Source organism: Anabrus simplex, chromosome 6 (assembly GCF_040414725.1).
Source record: "Anabrus simplex isolate iqAnaSimp1 chromosome 6, ASM4041472v1, whole genome shotgun sequence".
Lineage (NCBI taxonomy): Eukaryota > Metazoa > Arthropoda > Insecta > Orthoptera > Tettigoniidae > Anabrus > Anabrus simplex.
This window is the reverse complement of record NC_090270.1, coordinates 83,692,126-83,708,437: the sequence shown is the minus strand read 5'-3', so window position 1 is coordinate 83,708,437 and position 16,312 is coordinate 83,692,126. Positions and strand designations below refer to the sequence as shown.

At 37.1% G+C, this 16,312-nt stretch overlaps 1 protein-coding gene across 2 annotated transcripts in view; it reads right to left on the bottom strand.

Moving 5' to 3' along the window:
* The window catches only part of LOC136876123 (poly(A)-specific ribonuclease PARN), a 271,064-nt gene that overhangs the window by 103,543 nt on the left and 151,209 nt on the right, over nt 1–16,312 (bottom strand). For both annotated transcript variants that reach the window (XR_010860537.2, XM_067149805.2), the window contains exon 12: nt 7,968–8,280. Coding sequence is in view for 1 of the 2 variants with exons in the window: in XM_067149805.2 (XP_067005906.1) it covers nt 7,968–8,280 (313 nt within the window). In the remaining variant the exon portion in view is untranslated. The remainder of the gene's footprint in view (nt 1–7,967; nt 8,281–16,312) is intronic.

The window sequence follows — 16,312 nt, the reverse complement described above, 5'->3', positions numbered from 1 at the left end:
TCTCCACTTATGTTTATAATGGTTATGGATGAAATTCTAAAGTAAACAAAGGCAAGGTATGGAGGGGATATGAAAATATTGTTGTGTGCAGATTACACAGTGATCTGGGGAGTCAAAATTATAGAAATGCAAATCCAAATATAGGCTTTAAATGAACATATTGAGAAATATGGTATGAAAATCAGTGTGGAGAAGAACAAAACAAAGGTGATGATATGAGAAAGGGAAGGAAAAGGAATCGTTATTAACAGGGGATAAAACCTTAAGGCTGTACATACTTCAAATATTTGGGGAATAAAATAATGCAAGATGTAAGGTTGGATAAGGAAATCAGCAGAAGCGTATAAGCACGAAATATGTTCTACCAGAATGTAAGGAACCTGGTATGGAACAGAGAAGTTCCTAAGAAATGTAAAGAGATAACGTACAAGATGTACTGTACCCTTATATTAACGAATACATCACAGGCTTTGATAGAAAGAAATGAGAGTAAAATTCAGACTAGTGAGAGGAAGTTCCTGAAGAGTATGGTAGGGAAGACAAGCAGAGACAGAGTACGAAATGTTGAGATCAGAAAAGAGACAGCAGTAGAAAAACTGAGTGATAGGGTGGAAGTGGTTTGGACATGTTAAGGATGCAGGGGGGAAGGATACCAAAACAAGTGTGGAGACTAGGATAGAAAGAAAGAGGGCCTTAGAGCAAGATGGATGGACTCTGTCAAGAACACGATGACTTGATCTGTCTTCAACAGGTTCCCATCATCTGTTTCCAGGATATTGCCATGCTCACTACTTCTGAACTGGAATAAAATTACTAAAGAGGAGTGGTGGAAGGAGAGGCAACAGTGGAGAAGTGTCATCAACACCGCAACCTGGCAGGAGCTGGACAAAGGGAAATGAAAATAATGATGATGACTTCCAAAGTATGTGAAGTTAGAAAAAGATTGTAACAGAGTTCCCTCCAGAAAAATGGTTGAATCTGTGCCTTTCTTACCACAGTCCCAGTGCTTCTCTATTGGCATTCTGACAGCAAATATCAGGTCTGCAGTACTTCGGCTTTTCCTGAACCCATGCTGCTCCTTCTCCAATAATGGTTCTTCTATATTCCTGATTCTTCTTTCAATTCTCTTCTCCAGAAGTTTAAGTGAGTGAGAAAGTAAAATGATACCCCTATAATGTTCATATTTCTTCCTGTTTCCCTTCTTATACAGGGGGATAATGACACCTTTCATCCAGTCCTTCGGTATCCTGTTCTCTTTCCAGATGACAGGGAGTACTTTATACAACCATTGTATGCCTTGTGCTCCAGCTGCCTTTATCATGTCAGCAGTTAGGTCATCAAACATGGGGGGACTTACCATTTCTCATGTTCTTCAGCTCAGACTCCACTTCTAGCCATGTTAGTTGGTGTTGTGCTCCATCACTTGCACTTAAACTGCAGTCTTCAGTGATATCATTTCCACGACTTTCTCCATTTAATACCGTATTGAAGTAGCTCTTCATTTTTTCTCTGATGACTTGAACTGTCTTCGTCAGGTTCCCATCATCTGTTTCCAGGATAATGCCATGCTCACTACTTCTATTCTTGACTACTTTATAAAGCAACTTCCTTATTACTTTCACAGTCTACTGTTAGCCTGGTAGTGAACTTGTCCCAACACTATTAGTTTTTTTCTTTAATCAGTCACTTCACAAATATTATTTTTATTCTGGTACTCCTGTGCCAGGTACTGAATTTCCTCTCTTTTTTGTGGACTGATTTCTGTTTCTTGTTATCTAGCCTCTTCTTTGCTGCATTTCTTTCTTTCACAGCAGTTTTCACCCTCTCATTCCACCATGATGGTTCTTTCTCCCTGCATATGCACTTGTCTTTCCTATAGTGATTTTGGCTTCTGAAATCATAGTGTTCTTGAATGACAACCACTCTTCTCCTCTTTGTTCACTCCTTGGTAATTTGGCCAAGATCCTTCTTGCTTCCCATCTTCTCCTAATAATCAGGTATTTATCTTTGGTATTTTCTTGCACGTGACATTCTGCACACGGATGTTCCCAACGTGTGCGCCAAAAGCAGGTGGTCACCATTGAGTCTTTCACTTGGAAAAACCATAACATCAGTGAAACTGGCTAGCATATTTATCAGTTATTAAATATTAAAATCAGAGAAGAGCTAAATATAGAACCGTTAGTACAGAACATACGGAAAGCAAGACTGAAATGGTTTGGACATGTAAAAAGAATGGGAAAGGAACGGGTAGCAAGAACAGAATTGGAAAGAGAAGTTAAGGGAAAGAGACCAGTTGGAAGACCGAGAAGAAGGTGGATGGATCAGATCTAGAAGGACATTAGAGAAGCTGGATTGGATGTGGCAGAAGTAATGGAGCAGGAAAAGTGGAAGGACAGAAAGGAGTGGAGGAGGCTTGTTAACCACACCCGGGCAACTGGAGTGGGACATTGATGATGATGATGATGATGATGATGATGATGATGATGATGATGATGATGATGACTGTCCTATGCTTCCCATACCAACTGTAGCATATGATTTTATGACTCTCTCTTTTCTGAAACCAAGAGGTTTGCTCAGGTTATTCCATGCACAGAAGTCTCCCTCCTGGTTTCTGCCACCATAGCCATAAGGTCCCATGATGTCTTCCCAGCTTTGCTTATCTGTCCCAACTTGGGCATTCAAGTCTCTCATAATTATGATAATGTCTTCCTTTATTTGGTCCTCTAGATCTAAAAAAAAGAAATTACTTTTTTCATCTGCAGGACAGCCTGCCTGTAGCGCATATACTTGGAGAAAGGTATGGAATACCTTGCCATCAAGTAATGTCATTTTAGTGATTCTGTCACTTATAATACATTTCTGCCTGCACATTAACATCTTTGTGGAGAATGAAAGCAACTCCATTTCTGGCTTCATTCAGGTTTCCACTCCAGTACAATATACAACCATTTTGTAAAGTTTTCTTTCCTGAACCTTTCTATTTTGTCTCATTCAACCCTAAAATTCCAAGTGTGTGTCTGTCCATGAGGTCTACAATTTTTTTGCAATTACCAGTAAGGGTGAGGATAATGAGGGTTCCAATTCTGAGCTGTTTCTTCCCGTATAATGTTGGTCTCCTCCCGCATCTCCAATGAGCTTCAGGTTCTTGGCCGTCATAGATTCGTGAATTGCAGGAAGAGTTGTCATACCTGGTAATTTTAACACTTTTACATCCAAGGCTTGTTTTGGTTTCAAAAGCAACAAACTCACCAACTCTGTTCAGCTGGCTTGCTACGCCTAACATTGTAAAGGAATTTCTGTTGGAGTAATGTCCCTTAAACCAAATTAAAATAATAAGTGAGTTAAATCCACCTTTTCAATACAATTTAATAAACTATCCAAAAAACAGCAAATATTAGATAGAAAACTTGATTCCCTAAAAAAAACCCAACTCTCACAACAACAAATCCAAATCAACCAGTACACCCCTAAACACTTATGAACAATTTCATCCACCAGTCATCAATTTATCCAATGTGCAATCAAGTGATATTGAAAATTCAATTTTATTAGAGGCACTAAACATAACTGGCCCAACCTTAATTTATACAACGTTGCCACAACTTTAATCACAGAATCTGAAATAGCCATTAATAAAGCCACTATTGACAAACAAGATGAATTAAGAACAGAAATTAAAAAGAAAATCAACCGCATTCTTCTACAAGATAACAAATGTACTTACCCATTTTCTCATAAGACTTCTGAAGAGCTTTCCATTGAACATCATCATTTATTTGCTCTTAAAAAGAAAATTAATGACAATCTTATTATCACCAAAGCTGACAAAGGAAATCCTACCATTACAATGGATAAAACTGATTACATAAATAAAACAATTTCTTTTCTGATAGTTCCTTTTCCATAGTCAAAAAAAGATCTTACCCAGAAAATTCAGAGATTATTTTTTAAAAAATTGTATTAAAAAGGTGGATTTAACTCACTTATTATTTTAATTTGGTTTAATCAAAGTTCAATACGGACCCATAAAGTGAAATTCATTTCTCTAGATAATCTCCCTTAGCCTTTGGCAGTCCCCTGCCACATCTGCAAGGCAGCAGCATTTTGGTGAATTTTTGTGTCATTTGATACAACAAAGCTTCACCAAGCCCCTAAGGGAGAACTCCTCTGCCCGCAGACATTGATTCTCCGTTAGTTTGTCGTGTTTGGTACTGGTTGTCTCAACCCTCAGCCACACAGTCACAGGTAGTACCATCCACTGTCACATACAGTAGCATGACGTTCCTGACCTGACCTTCCATATTTCGAACACGTAATACAAAAATGTTGACATCTTTCTTCGATTTACTTATTGGCATTGTTTTTGTCTTTTTACACTGACTTTTAATCCATATTTTTCTGACAATTCACACATCACTATTTGCGAGAATTGTTTGATCATATACAAATTTCTGAGAGCGAACTACTCAACCTTCTACCTTTAGACCTGTGTTCATTCCTTCCAAGACCTCATTTAGGAATCCAAATGATCGAAATTACTGAAGTACCTTACCAGGGGAAATAAATACTACAAAGCTTAATTCTTTAGTTACCGGTATTCCAAAAAAGAGGTTCAATTTTAAAACCAGACCTTGAGTCTAATTAACTTCTTAACCCGTAGAGTGGGGCTCACTGCAGGTGACGCGGCCGGAGCAAGCCCACTGGTGGGCGCGCGTCATGTGAAGCATGGAAAGTTTTATTTTTTATCTCCATTACAAAACAAGCGGTAGGTTTGAAACTTTCTCCATATGTTCCGAGAGGCGCTGCCATCTGACAGAATTTTTCACCTTCGTGCATCAAAGCAGTTCTCGTCAGGGAATCCCCTTGTTATCTGCTATATAGCTGCATAGCGCAAGAACAACCTATGTGGCAGTTGGCTATTGCTGGTGCGAGAAGCTCAGTCAGTGTGGTGTGTGGAGCGTAATATTGCATGTATCGGTGTGAACGTTTTGATCTCTCATAAGTTGTTTTGTTGGTATATAAATATCTGTTGTGATTTATTGTTTTGATTCTACAAGTAGCGATTCCTATTTGTGGTGAACATATCCAAAAGAATTGTAGATTTTCCGATTGATGATATATGAGATATTCTTGAACTCTGTGAGGAAGATAGTTGCAGTGATTCTAGTTTAGATAGTAATGGTGAAACTATCCCACTTTTAGATGCTCCAAGCACAAGTGCTTCTGTCGGAGAAGGCCTACTGCCTAGCTGCTGCGGATAGGTGGCGAGTTTGAGCTCTGATGAGATTAGAAAGTCAGAGTGAGAGCGATTTGCCTCCTACTCCACCTAGGGATTAGGATGTTAGAGGATGTAGGAGAGCCTGATTTCCAGCTACATACCAAAGTGGCATTAAGAACGAACTTGTAAATATAAAAAGAACCAAACAAAATATTTGAGCATTTCATTGCCGAACAAACTAATCTGTAAGCTCAGCAGGCAATACAAGCTAGTGCAGGAACAGCTAAAATGAAGAGAAGAAGTAGAGAGAGGGATTGGGTTCCTACTATTAACAAGGAAGAAATAAAACTTTTATTGCTGGGGCTGTACCTTAATTAAGGCCACAGCCGCTTCCTTCCAACTCCTAGGCTTTTCCTATCCCATCGTCGCCATAAGACCTATCTGTGTCGGCGCGACGTAAAGCCCCTAGCAAAAAAAAAAAAAAAAAAACTTTTATTTGGGATTATTTTTCTTCAGGGTATACTGTTATTCAAAAGCCAAAGTTATCTCATTATTTTTCACGTAATAGATTGTTTGCTATGCCCGTGTTTTATGAGACCCTTTTCCTTTTCTGAAATTTCTACATTTCTCTGATAATGAGGCTTATGATAGGCAAGTATCCCCAAAACTCTACAAAATGAGGCCAGTTTTAGACATTCTTGTAACAAAATTACAAAACTTCCTATTTGCCAGATGATCTATCTATTGACGAAAGTTTACTCCTTTGGAAAGGTCGCTTGGGATGGAAAATGTACATTCCGAAGAAGAAAGCTCGTTTTGGGATGGAATCTTTTAAATTACATGAGGCTAAAACATGATATGTGTGGAATATACTGTGGTATACAGGCAAGGAAACTGAGCTAGTAAATGAGGTTTGTGTGGTGAATATTTCTCAGTATAACAAGCCCTCAAAATTTGTGCTTGCTCTAGCCGAATCTCTTCTAAATAAGGGATACCAAATAGCTCTAGATAATTATAACAATAGCCTGGAACTCTTCGATCAGCTCAATGAGTTTCAGACAGATGATGTTGGTACTGTAAAATCTTCCAAAGAACGTTATGGGGGAAAAGTTGAAGAAAGGGGTGGTGCTTTTGCCTATAAAAACAAGTTCATGGCCTAGAAGTGCAAAGACGAGACGGATGCCTGCATGCTGAGTAGTATTCATGACGCGGAAATGCACACTGTTCTACACAAGAAAGGAGAAACCAAAGAGAAGCCGGTCGTATGTATCAAGTACAATGACTCAATGTGGGGGGGGGAGGGGACTTATCGGACCAATGTATTGTGCCATACAGTATGGCGGGAAAAAAAGAATGAGGAAGTATTACCACAAGATTTCTAGACACCTACTGAACATAACAGTGTTTAATGCTTTTGTGATGTACAAGATACACAGTGGCAAATTCACTCAGCTGGAGTTTCGTATTCAAAATGTGCAGAAACTATTTCTCAAGTATACGAATGCTACCCCTAATGAAGTCTTGCCAATTCGATCAGTGAGACCCGCACCCGCTGACTTGTCAACTGGAAGGCAGTTTCCAGACTTCAGTCCAGCCTCAAAATCAAGACTGCATGCAAATAAGAGATACGCTGTTTGCGTGGCGAAAGACCAGCAACGGGACATTCAGTATTGTTGTGTAGTATGCAATGTTGCTTTGTGCCCGTCTCCTTGCTTAAGGCTTTACCATACAGCTGAAGTATAAGCATTGCAAATATGCCGGTGTGTCTCAAGTTCTATGCTTGGGGAATTTGAGAAGCTCGTGGTGTACATTTGGAGACCGCTGTTCAATCTGGGTGCTGGCAACTATCAGTGAACACCATGAAAGAGTTTTTTTTCAACTTTTTTTCTCCAGTCATTTGTGATAGCTATTGAGTGTAAACAATTAGTGTAAACAGTGTTTAACAGTGTAGTACCACACAGAAACACGCAACTGTGTTTACAAATCTTCATACAGGGTTGGTGTCAGGAAGGGCATCCAGCAGTAAAACAGGGCCAAATCCACGTGCGACACAGTTCGCACTCGCTACCCCACAAGTGTGAGAAAAGCAGTAGAAAAAGTGTAGTGTAGTGTAATTTTGTAAAATGTGGTGACAAAATTGTGATGAATGAACTCGTGGTTTACTCGCTGCCCTCTACAATGGCAAGTTATAGGCCTACATGGTGAGTACATTTTTCTATTTTACTTAGGGAAAATGTGATATTTGAGAGAATGTATCTCCATTATTTGGAGTATTTGATATTTTTTCATTTTGTGTTACACATTTCAACAATATAAGCAACACAAATAATACTCCGAATCAGAGTTAATATGCAAAGGCACATATGCAAGTTTTACACTGACACTGGATGAACTGAAAAATAGTTTTATTTGTAAATAATAATGCAATTTACATTGCAATAATTTTATGCAAAGTTTAACATAATATAATAAGTAGCTGTAGGTTGGAAAAAATGATTTCTTTTTTAATGAAAAGTTTCGCCGAAAATGATTGATTCCCCACTATGCAGGTATTTCTCATGTATGACTCCCCCACTTAACGGGTTAAATATCTACATTCAATACGAAACTACTGATAATCTGAAACTACACTCTTACAGAATTAAAAAAAAAAACCATCCTTATATTTCAAGAAAAGGCTGAAAACGGTCAAAATCACACATGCATATCATAACACTGGGTAGTATTGAATTGATTTACTCACTCGCCACTGCCACGACTCCTTTTCCGCCTTGAGTTTACAGGTGTCGACTGATTGGTTTCCTCTGCCAGTAATTCCAAGGATCGCCGCTTGCGTGCCACTGTTGTAGGTGAGCAAGGTATAGAGCGGTGCTTAGAACGGGAACATGTACAATGTCCTTCTTGCTGCTGCTTCAGTATTTTCTGATATTTCACATATGGTATCACAGTATATGTGTCACTTTGTGTAAGTGTCCGTAACACCACACCTGCTTGATCACGTCGATGCAGCCCAACATAGGCTGATGTATCATTTATCCATGCCACACTCACACCACCTATGACATGATATGTATGTTAGAATTAGGTTAAAGTATGGTGTAAATCATTTCGATCTTTAATATTAACAGTCAGTAATATCTCTTGTCCTGGATTATTGTTTCTTTGATCTCTAAAATTCCGAACAAAAATGGGCCAATGGCATGTTCAGAAAGGTATTGGGAAAGAAATAAGAAGAAGAATTTAAGCAATGCTACAACTGTGGTATAACCCAAGTGAGCAAAATAAAAAAAATTGGGACTAGGTGGAAAAGAATACAGCCATCTTTCCTATTTAAAATAGCAGTGAATGAATCAGGGTAGCAAAGGGAACATATGGAGGTTCAAAAATTAATACAATGTAATTCCACAATGATATTGTAATTTAGAGAAAGTATGAGGAGAGACTCTAGAGCAGTTTGATGCAGTAGGTGGCAGGTTTAACAATAGAGTCAGAACAGATTAAAGCAAGATGATGATGATTATGATGATGATGATGATGATTGCTGTTCAAATTATATCTAGGCCATCAGCCATTTTAAAGTAAAACAGTGATAACTGACAAGAGGAAGGAAAGAAGGAAAAGAAGCAATAAAGATCAGAGGCTAAGATCTTGGAGTAGTGGACCTAATTAGCAAGTGAATTAATGGGGAAATCAAGACTTGATGTGGAAATCAATGGAGAACATAATTTGGAAGCGTTTTCTATTAAAAAGTATGTGTTTATTATGGGATAAATATGCCAAAGGAATCAAAATCTCTTCCTGATACAAACAGTGATCGACTGAAAATGTCAGAGGCCCTAAGTGCAAGTACACCCTAAAAGGAGTAGGCTACATTAACACACAAATTTCTTGCCTAACTATAGTTCATCTATACTTTGCCAAAATAGGGACCACTTTCATGCTATAAAATTAAAAACAAATTTAAATTAAAACATCATTATAAATTATCCCTAAAAATATTGTTTTGTCACTTTCCTTTGACAACAGAACTACACAAATGACAAAGGAATAAAAAGGAAAAAATTAAAATCTAATAAAATCATATAAACAGTATGAAATTGTAGCATTATAATTTAAAGGACATTATTATAATTTTTACCAACTATGACATTTTAGTACTGCTACCTCAGACTACAGGGGTAACACCAAACAAAGCACAAACACAGTTAAAAGGGGAAGGTAAGAGTACAATACACAATATAAGAAATCACTACACACTCGGAAAAACAGTAGCTGGCATTACTCGGATCTCCAACAAATCATGTACGTAAATATCAGTAGGACCAACTAGTGAACAACAAACCGGGAAGATGAAAAGGCTGGGAACCTACCAAAGGCATGGACATGGCTTAGATAGTGGATTCCGAAATGAATCACCATGATCCTTAGATTTTAAAAATATTATTTACAAGATAATTTTACAAATACATTCTAAGTTATGAGCTATAAGTTCAGTGATATACATAGGTTATTTCGTAGCAGTGTAAATTCAAATTTCAAATCAACTATACATCTAGTTACCAATGCAGTAGTGCAATGCAATTTACAGGTTATCCAAAATCTAGCGTACCTCAAGTGATACAGAACTACCAGAGGCAACCCCCAAGGGAAATAATGTTAAACTACAATATACATATTTTAGTGAAACGAGAAATGGGAATGCCTCGGAAACGAACAGGCAAGTCCAGCTGAAAAACTAAGGCATCATAAGTAACTAATTTGGTGAATCTAGGCGAGGTTAGGGCAGACTCCTGTACGAAGAACAAATCGGAACATTACCGAAATTTTAGCAGGAACGGAATTCAAGAGTGCTTACCCGAGGAGAGTGCCATCCCTGAAGCCGGGGGACGTCAACCCGATAGGCTTCTCGCAGACCGATAAACCGAGACCGACAGAATTTCAGGATACAGAATTAATTCAAACACTGCCTCGCTCACTATATATAGGAAATTCTGGCCTTGGAGGCAGCCAATCAGCGTGCACAAGTTCCCTATCGCCACCTAGACTCACCAATCACAACCTTACTTTTGATCGCAAACTTTGACTAACATTCTAGAATACGCATGATCGCGAAAGTCGTATTTTTCCAGAATAGAACACATTTTCTAGAACACACACCAACAAAGTAACACACCCTGTACAAAAGTTATGTAACTTTCTGGATCTTTCCAGAAACTACAGAACAGAATTCTACTATTTACAAATGCCTATGTTACAATATAATACAGTACAGGTTAGGTCATTAAATTATCTTATGCTCTACAAATAACAGTACAGGTTAGGTCAATAAAAATAAAACATCATATCGTATTTTTCAAACAAGGTCTTCAAAAAAAATACATTCCACTCGCATTACATAGTTCACCTGTAACAAGTACGTGAGGAATTACTTTTACAATTAACATTCATTATTCAACAATACACCATGAACTGCAAGACAGATATTGGCTGTAATTGGTTAATTGATGCACATCTAAAATCTCGACTGGACGACGAGGTGTAATTTCTACTGCTTATTATTCTGTGACTATGCCTTGTGATCGTCAACTGTCTAAGTGCGTTTGCTGGTGCACTTCTCTGAGGACTGGCAATTGGGATCTGGCCACCATCTAGTATGGCTGCGTTTGGAGCAACGCTCTGTCTAGCCATTTTGGCAAGACAAAATGACTACTTATCGCCCTAGTTATGGGGCTGAAGAGGCTTTGGAGCCTCTTACGTAAAATTATTTTTTTATTGGTGTTAAGTTATTTTGTTTTTTATTTATTCTTCAATTAGGTGATTATCACCGTGTAATTTAAATTCTGTTGTTTTAAAACCTACTGTGAGTTGTGTTACTATTTTACAAGTGTGCCTATAAGGATTGTTTATGGACCACTTCATCGGTAAGTTTTGAAAAACTTTTTTAAAAGAAGGTATCTACTATAACAGTTTTGGCGCACGGAGTACACACAAAATTCAAACATGTCGGACTGCATTATTGGCTATGCCGCGCAAACGTGATATGTCGTTAGTACCTTTGGTACTGAGTGGAACTGCCTGAAATTTGAGCTTCTTTGGTTTAAATGATATTTGAAGAAATTTAAAAGTGTTTCCTTCGAAATTCTCAAGTGATATGCTATGAAGTTTGGTAAATACGTATATGTGTTTAAACTAAAAGAAAAAAAACTAATCCTGTAATCACTGTAATTAGTTGATGTTGCCTGGTATTATATCTCGAAGAATTTTTTGAGTGCAGCTAATATCTAATATCACGTTATTACCATTACTAATAATTAAATTTGAAGTACTCAATTGTGTACTACTTGACCTAATTTCTTCGTATTGTTATTACACTTAGGTTCCTGTAGTAGCTGACCTCATTCATTTTCTACAGAATATTGAAGGTGCTATTCATCCTTTTTGGGGCCTCATTTTCTTTAACGTAATGGATTTATTAATTTTCTTTTCCACGTTCATTAATGTTGTATCTTGACCAGGGGAGAAATATGTCTGGTCGCCTGTTCGCTGTTGCTCGCTTAGCACCACTCGGAGATCACGTGTAGGGTACTTTAAGGTGCCTCTAAGCCGACCATCCTGCACATTATCAGCGAATGTCCAAAAAGAAAGTACAGTGGCGATATCAGTGACTTTGCTCATGCACTTCCAGTGACAGCTATATAAATAACCTGGATATAAATATATAGTTTGTTCTTCAAAATCATTGTATCTGTAAAGCCATACGATAAATAAATAAATAAATAAATAAATAAATAAATAAATAAATAAATAAATAAATAAATAAATAAATAAATAAATAAATAAACTATATATATATATATAATAAGAGTTTTGACTGTACATTGCTCAGAATTAAAAAAAAAAAAGAATGGTATTTCTATATCGGTCGTGTCCACAGTAACAAGGAAAAGTAGTTTTTACTCTTCTGTAATTTCTGTCTGTCTCTATGTATGTACACGCATCACGAGAAAACGGCTGAAGTGAATTTAATGACAATCGGTATGTAAAGTTGGAGGATGAACCATTACAATCTAGGCTATAAATAATTTTATTTACGCTGAGGGAAATGGTAGTTTAGGTGAAGGCCTAAAATTTAATTCTCAAATATTTATGTTATTCGTGGTCCTATCAATAAATACTGCATAACGAAAGTTATATAGAATTAAGTTTCCGATCATTTAGGTCTGATACATTTTACCGTACCAGCTGTGATAACAGAGATATTCATGAATTTGTATTATTGTTGCCAAGTCCATATCAACGCCGAGCCACGAGAAAAGGGGTTAACAGAATTTAATGAAAATCGGTATACAGAGTCGGGGAATAAGAAACTACAGTGTAAGCTATAAATAATTGTATTCACCCTCGATGAAATGGTAATTTAAGGGAAGGCGCCTAAAATTTAATTCTTAAATACCTATGTTATTGAAAAGTACTACATAACACAATTTATAGAGAATTCAATTTCCGATCATGTATGTTTTATGCAGTTTTACCGTACTGACTATGATAAGAATGGTATTTGACAGTCGGAAGAAAGCTAAATGTGAAGGCCTACAATATTGAAAGCTCATAAAATTGATCAACATTAACATTACGACAACCATGTTTGTTGTGATGTTCTTTGTCTCTTATGCTGCCACTCGTCTCCGATAGATGGGATTACTGCTGCGTACCGAGTATAACAGCCTGCCTGAATACTGGCAGGAAACAGCAGGGAAGTTAGATAACTTTCGTCTCTAGCATACCATTCCTCTGGTTCATATATTTTCTGATACTGTTGGTACGTAACACGCTGGTTCATCATAGTATTCCAGCTATTCGATCCCTACTCCGATGCGCTGATTGGATTTATCAGTGTGTACAATTAATAGAGTAATGGCAGAGGCTAACTTATGACCTGGTCTAGAATTACAATTTCGGCTGATTCCAAATTATAGCTCAACAATTCACTAAGAAACTCAAAATTCAACCCTAAAATGAAATGTTTCTTAAGAAAAGCTTTTTCCTCTTCACTTTTATTAAATTCTACATTGAACCCAAATGGTCCATATCATTGTCTTAAAATATGGTAAATTATAGAAAGGTACAGGGAAATGGATTATAGTCACGTTGGAGGCCGGATATGGTGCAACTTCGCTTGCCCAAACTTGGAGCTAAGGTCCACGTGTCAGGGTCACTTGATGATGTAATATGGAAGTCGTGGAATATTCTACGCTATCGTGAGAGAGGTGTGTGATCGAGGTTACTCAGATCATAAGTTGGCAACATTTCTGAGTAGCGAATAGGAGCGCAGCAAGTTCGAAGTGATGGGGGAAAATTAAATATGGATGCTCGTATGAATGCCCTCCAAAATTAACTAAATCTACCGAGGGGCAGTGTGGAAACAAATTTAAGTTCTCCTGTGGACGAGAATTAAAGAAGACATATTCCTAATGATCTATCGTAACCAATAACTGCAGCCATACATGACAGGATATTGCACCACTAATGATGGGGTTCCCCTAACTCCGTACCTGGAAGCTAGTGTGCAGGGAGAAGTCGAGAAGTCGCGTGCCGCTTAAAAGAGGCACTCTGCTGCGTGATTTTGAATGGACCAGACGAGAGGTGCATGGTGTCCAATGCGGACTAACGATCTTGAGCATTTCTCAGTCTGATAACTATAACTGTTGACAGGATACAACGGGATCCGATAGATTTCATTTTAACTAGATAATGGTGAAAATCTTGTAGAAATTGGGAAGATAATCTTGTAATATTAACTTTGATAAAGCAGGGAAGACTGGAACGACATCGATATACAGACGCTTTGCAGTGCTGCGTGTTGAGAATCGTGAAATAGCAGAGGCAAAGTATATATTGTTGGTGTAAATAAGTGTTTAATGTGTTATTATAAGTTGTTTATACATGTGTTTGTGCATTTTAGTGTGAAATATGTGAAGCCGTGTGAAACATTAAAATCTGCAAGAATGAAGAACATGGGTATCGAGAATGGCATTGGTTCGCATGCTAAGGTCGCCAATATGATGGCTTAATTCTCATCATGGGGCCGACCTGAAACCATGAGGCCGTGGAGCTGAGTATGGAACGTCGCCGAATTCGATAAGTACCCCTGATTCACTATATCTGGTTTATGCATGATTAGCTGTTAACCTATAATTAATTTCATGCATGATGTTCATTTTATATTTTTTTACTTTCACTGTAGCAAGGATAGTTGGAGTTATAGAGCGTAATTTTCATACTGATGCCTGGGGAGTGAATAATAAAATAATAGTCGTGTGTTGAATATGATCTTCTTAAATAATAAAATAATAGGCGTGTGTTGAATATGATCTTCTTAAATAATAAAATAATATGCGTGTGTTGAATATGATCTTCTTAAATAATAAGATAATAGGTGTATAAATATGATCTTCTATAGTGATAAATACGTGTGTGAAATATGGTTTTTCTTTACTGCGCGATTCTCTGATAAAGATATCAGCGTGTGTGTGAATATTTGAAGTGATGTAGGAGGCATTCAGTATAATTTTGTAGTCATGGGAAGTAAATAGATCAGTATAGCATGTTGCATGATATCAAGATCGAGAGAAATTTCACTGACCGAGAAGATACGAACCTTGGCTATCCAGGCACATTACAGTGAAATTTTCGAGTTTATTTCATCAGTAAGTAACCTGTGTTCTAACTAGTAGACGAAATGTGCTGTAGGGAATAGATATTCTTCATATAGATTTTATCCTAAATTTAGTGAGTCTAGTTTCGAAGTAGAACCTTTAAGACACAAATGCCAGTAGCAGGAGTCGAACCAATGAGGTGCAGTAATATGGGAATCAGTACCGGCCAAGTGATATATGTGTATCTTAATATACTGAAAGTTGCGAGGAATATGGAATTAAACACATGATAAATGGAGCAAATAATGTGTATTGAAAGTATTTAATGCTCATAAATGGTGGTTATTGTTAGCTCAGAGAAGCAGTAATACGAAAGTTGATTTGAGGAAACATATGAGTTCATTAAAGTGGAGAGAGAGAGAGATTAATTTGGTGCTGATGAGAATGAATGGCCGTGTTAGTGAAATAAACAGATGAGAGGCGTACGAGATAAGATAGTCGCCCGTGCCGACTGGATATGTGTATTAGAGGAGTTCAAACAGCGTTGTTAGGGTCTTAAAGTAAAAGAATTAAAGTCAATCATAATATAGTTTGGCTTGAGGAATTTAGGACAGCACATTGAGATTAAAATGATAGATATACTTCGAGACAGTTCATTGTGATGTAGAGAATGATAGGTCACTGTAATGATGCGGAGCTGAAGGTTGGAGTTTGATGCCCGGCCAGGTCAATGATCATGATTTTCCCTGTGATTATTTATTTGACTGATGTTGTATTTGCTTCATTGTATTATATGTTTACTATGTTTGGGCAATGCAAATTCTGGTTTGCAGTTGCATAATTTCTTGTCGATGTGTGAATTAATTTCAATTACGGTTGATTTATTGCGACAATGTGGTTCTGTCCTATTGTCTTAGAATCAGTGTAGAATAAGTTTGTGGTTTATAATATTAGAATACGCTCTTTGCTACAGAGTTGGAGTATATTTTACGTATTACTGAAACAGCTGATTATGTATATGCGGGATATTTTTGTTTAATAATGAATCAGAATAGTAAGTTAATTTATTCGTGTCAGGGGTTACTGTCGATTTGGTCACGTTCCGTATTAGTTGAAAATATAGGAGTGGAGGATGTTACAGGAAAGAATGAGTTGGATAGATTTCGGACTTAAATAATATTAGGAATGATTTCATAAATTATAATAATAAATAATTATATGATTTTAACAAATCTGTGGATTTAGTAATTATTTGATTTTACAAATATAATTGAATAATCTTTAACGATTTCAGAGGTAATGACTTTGATGGAGTGATAACCTCAAATTTAATGAATAATAATAATTTAATGAATTTAAATTAATAAAACGAGGAGTTCACGAATTATACAACGAATGTTGGATTTAATGACTTCATACAACTTCATAATTT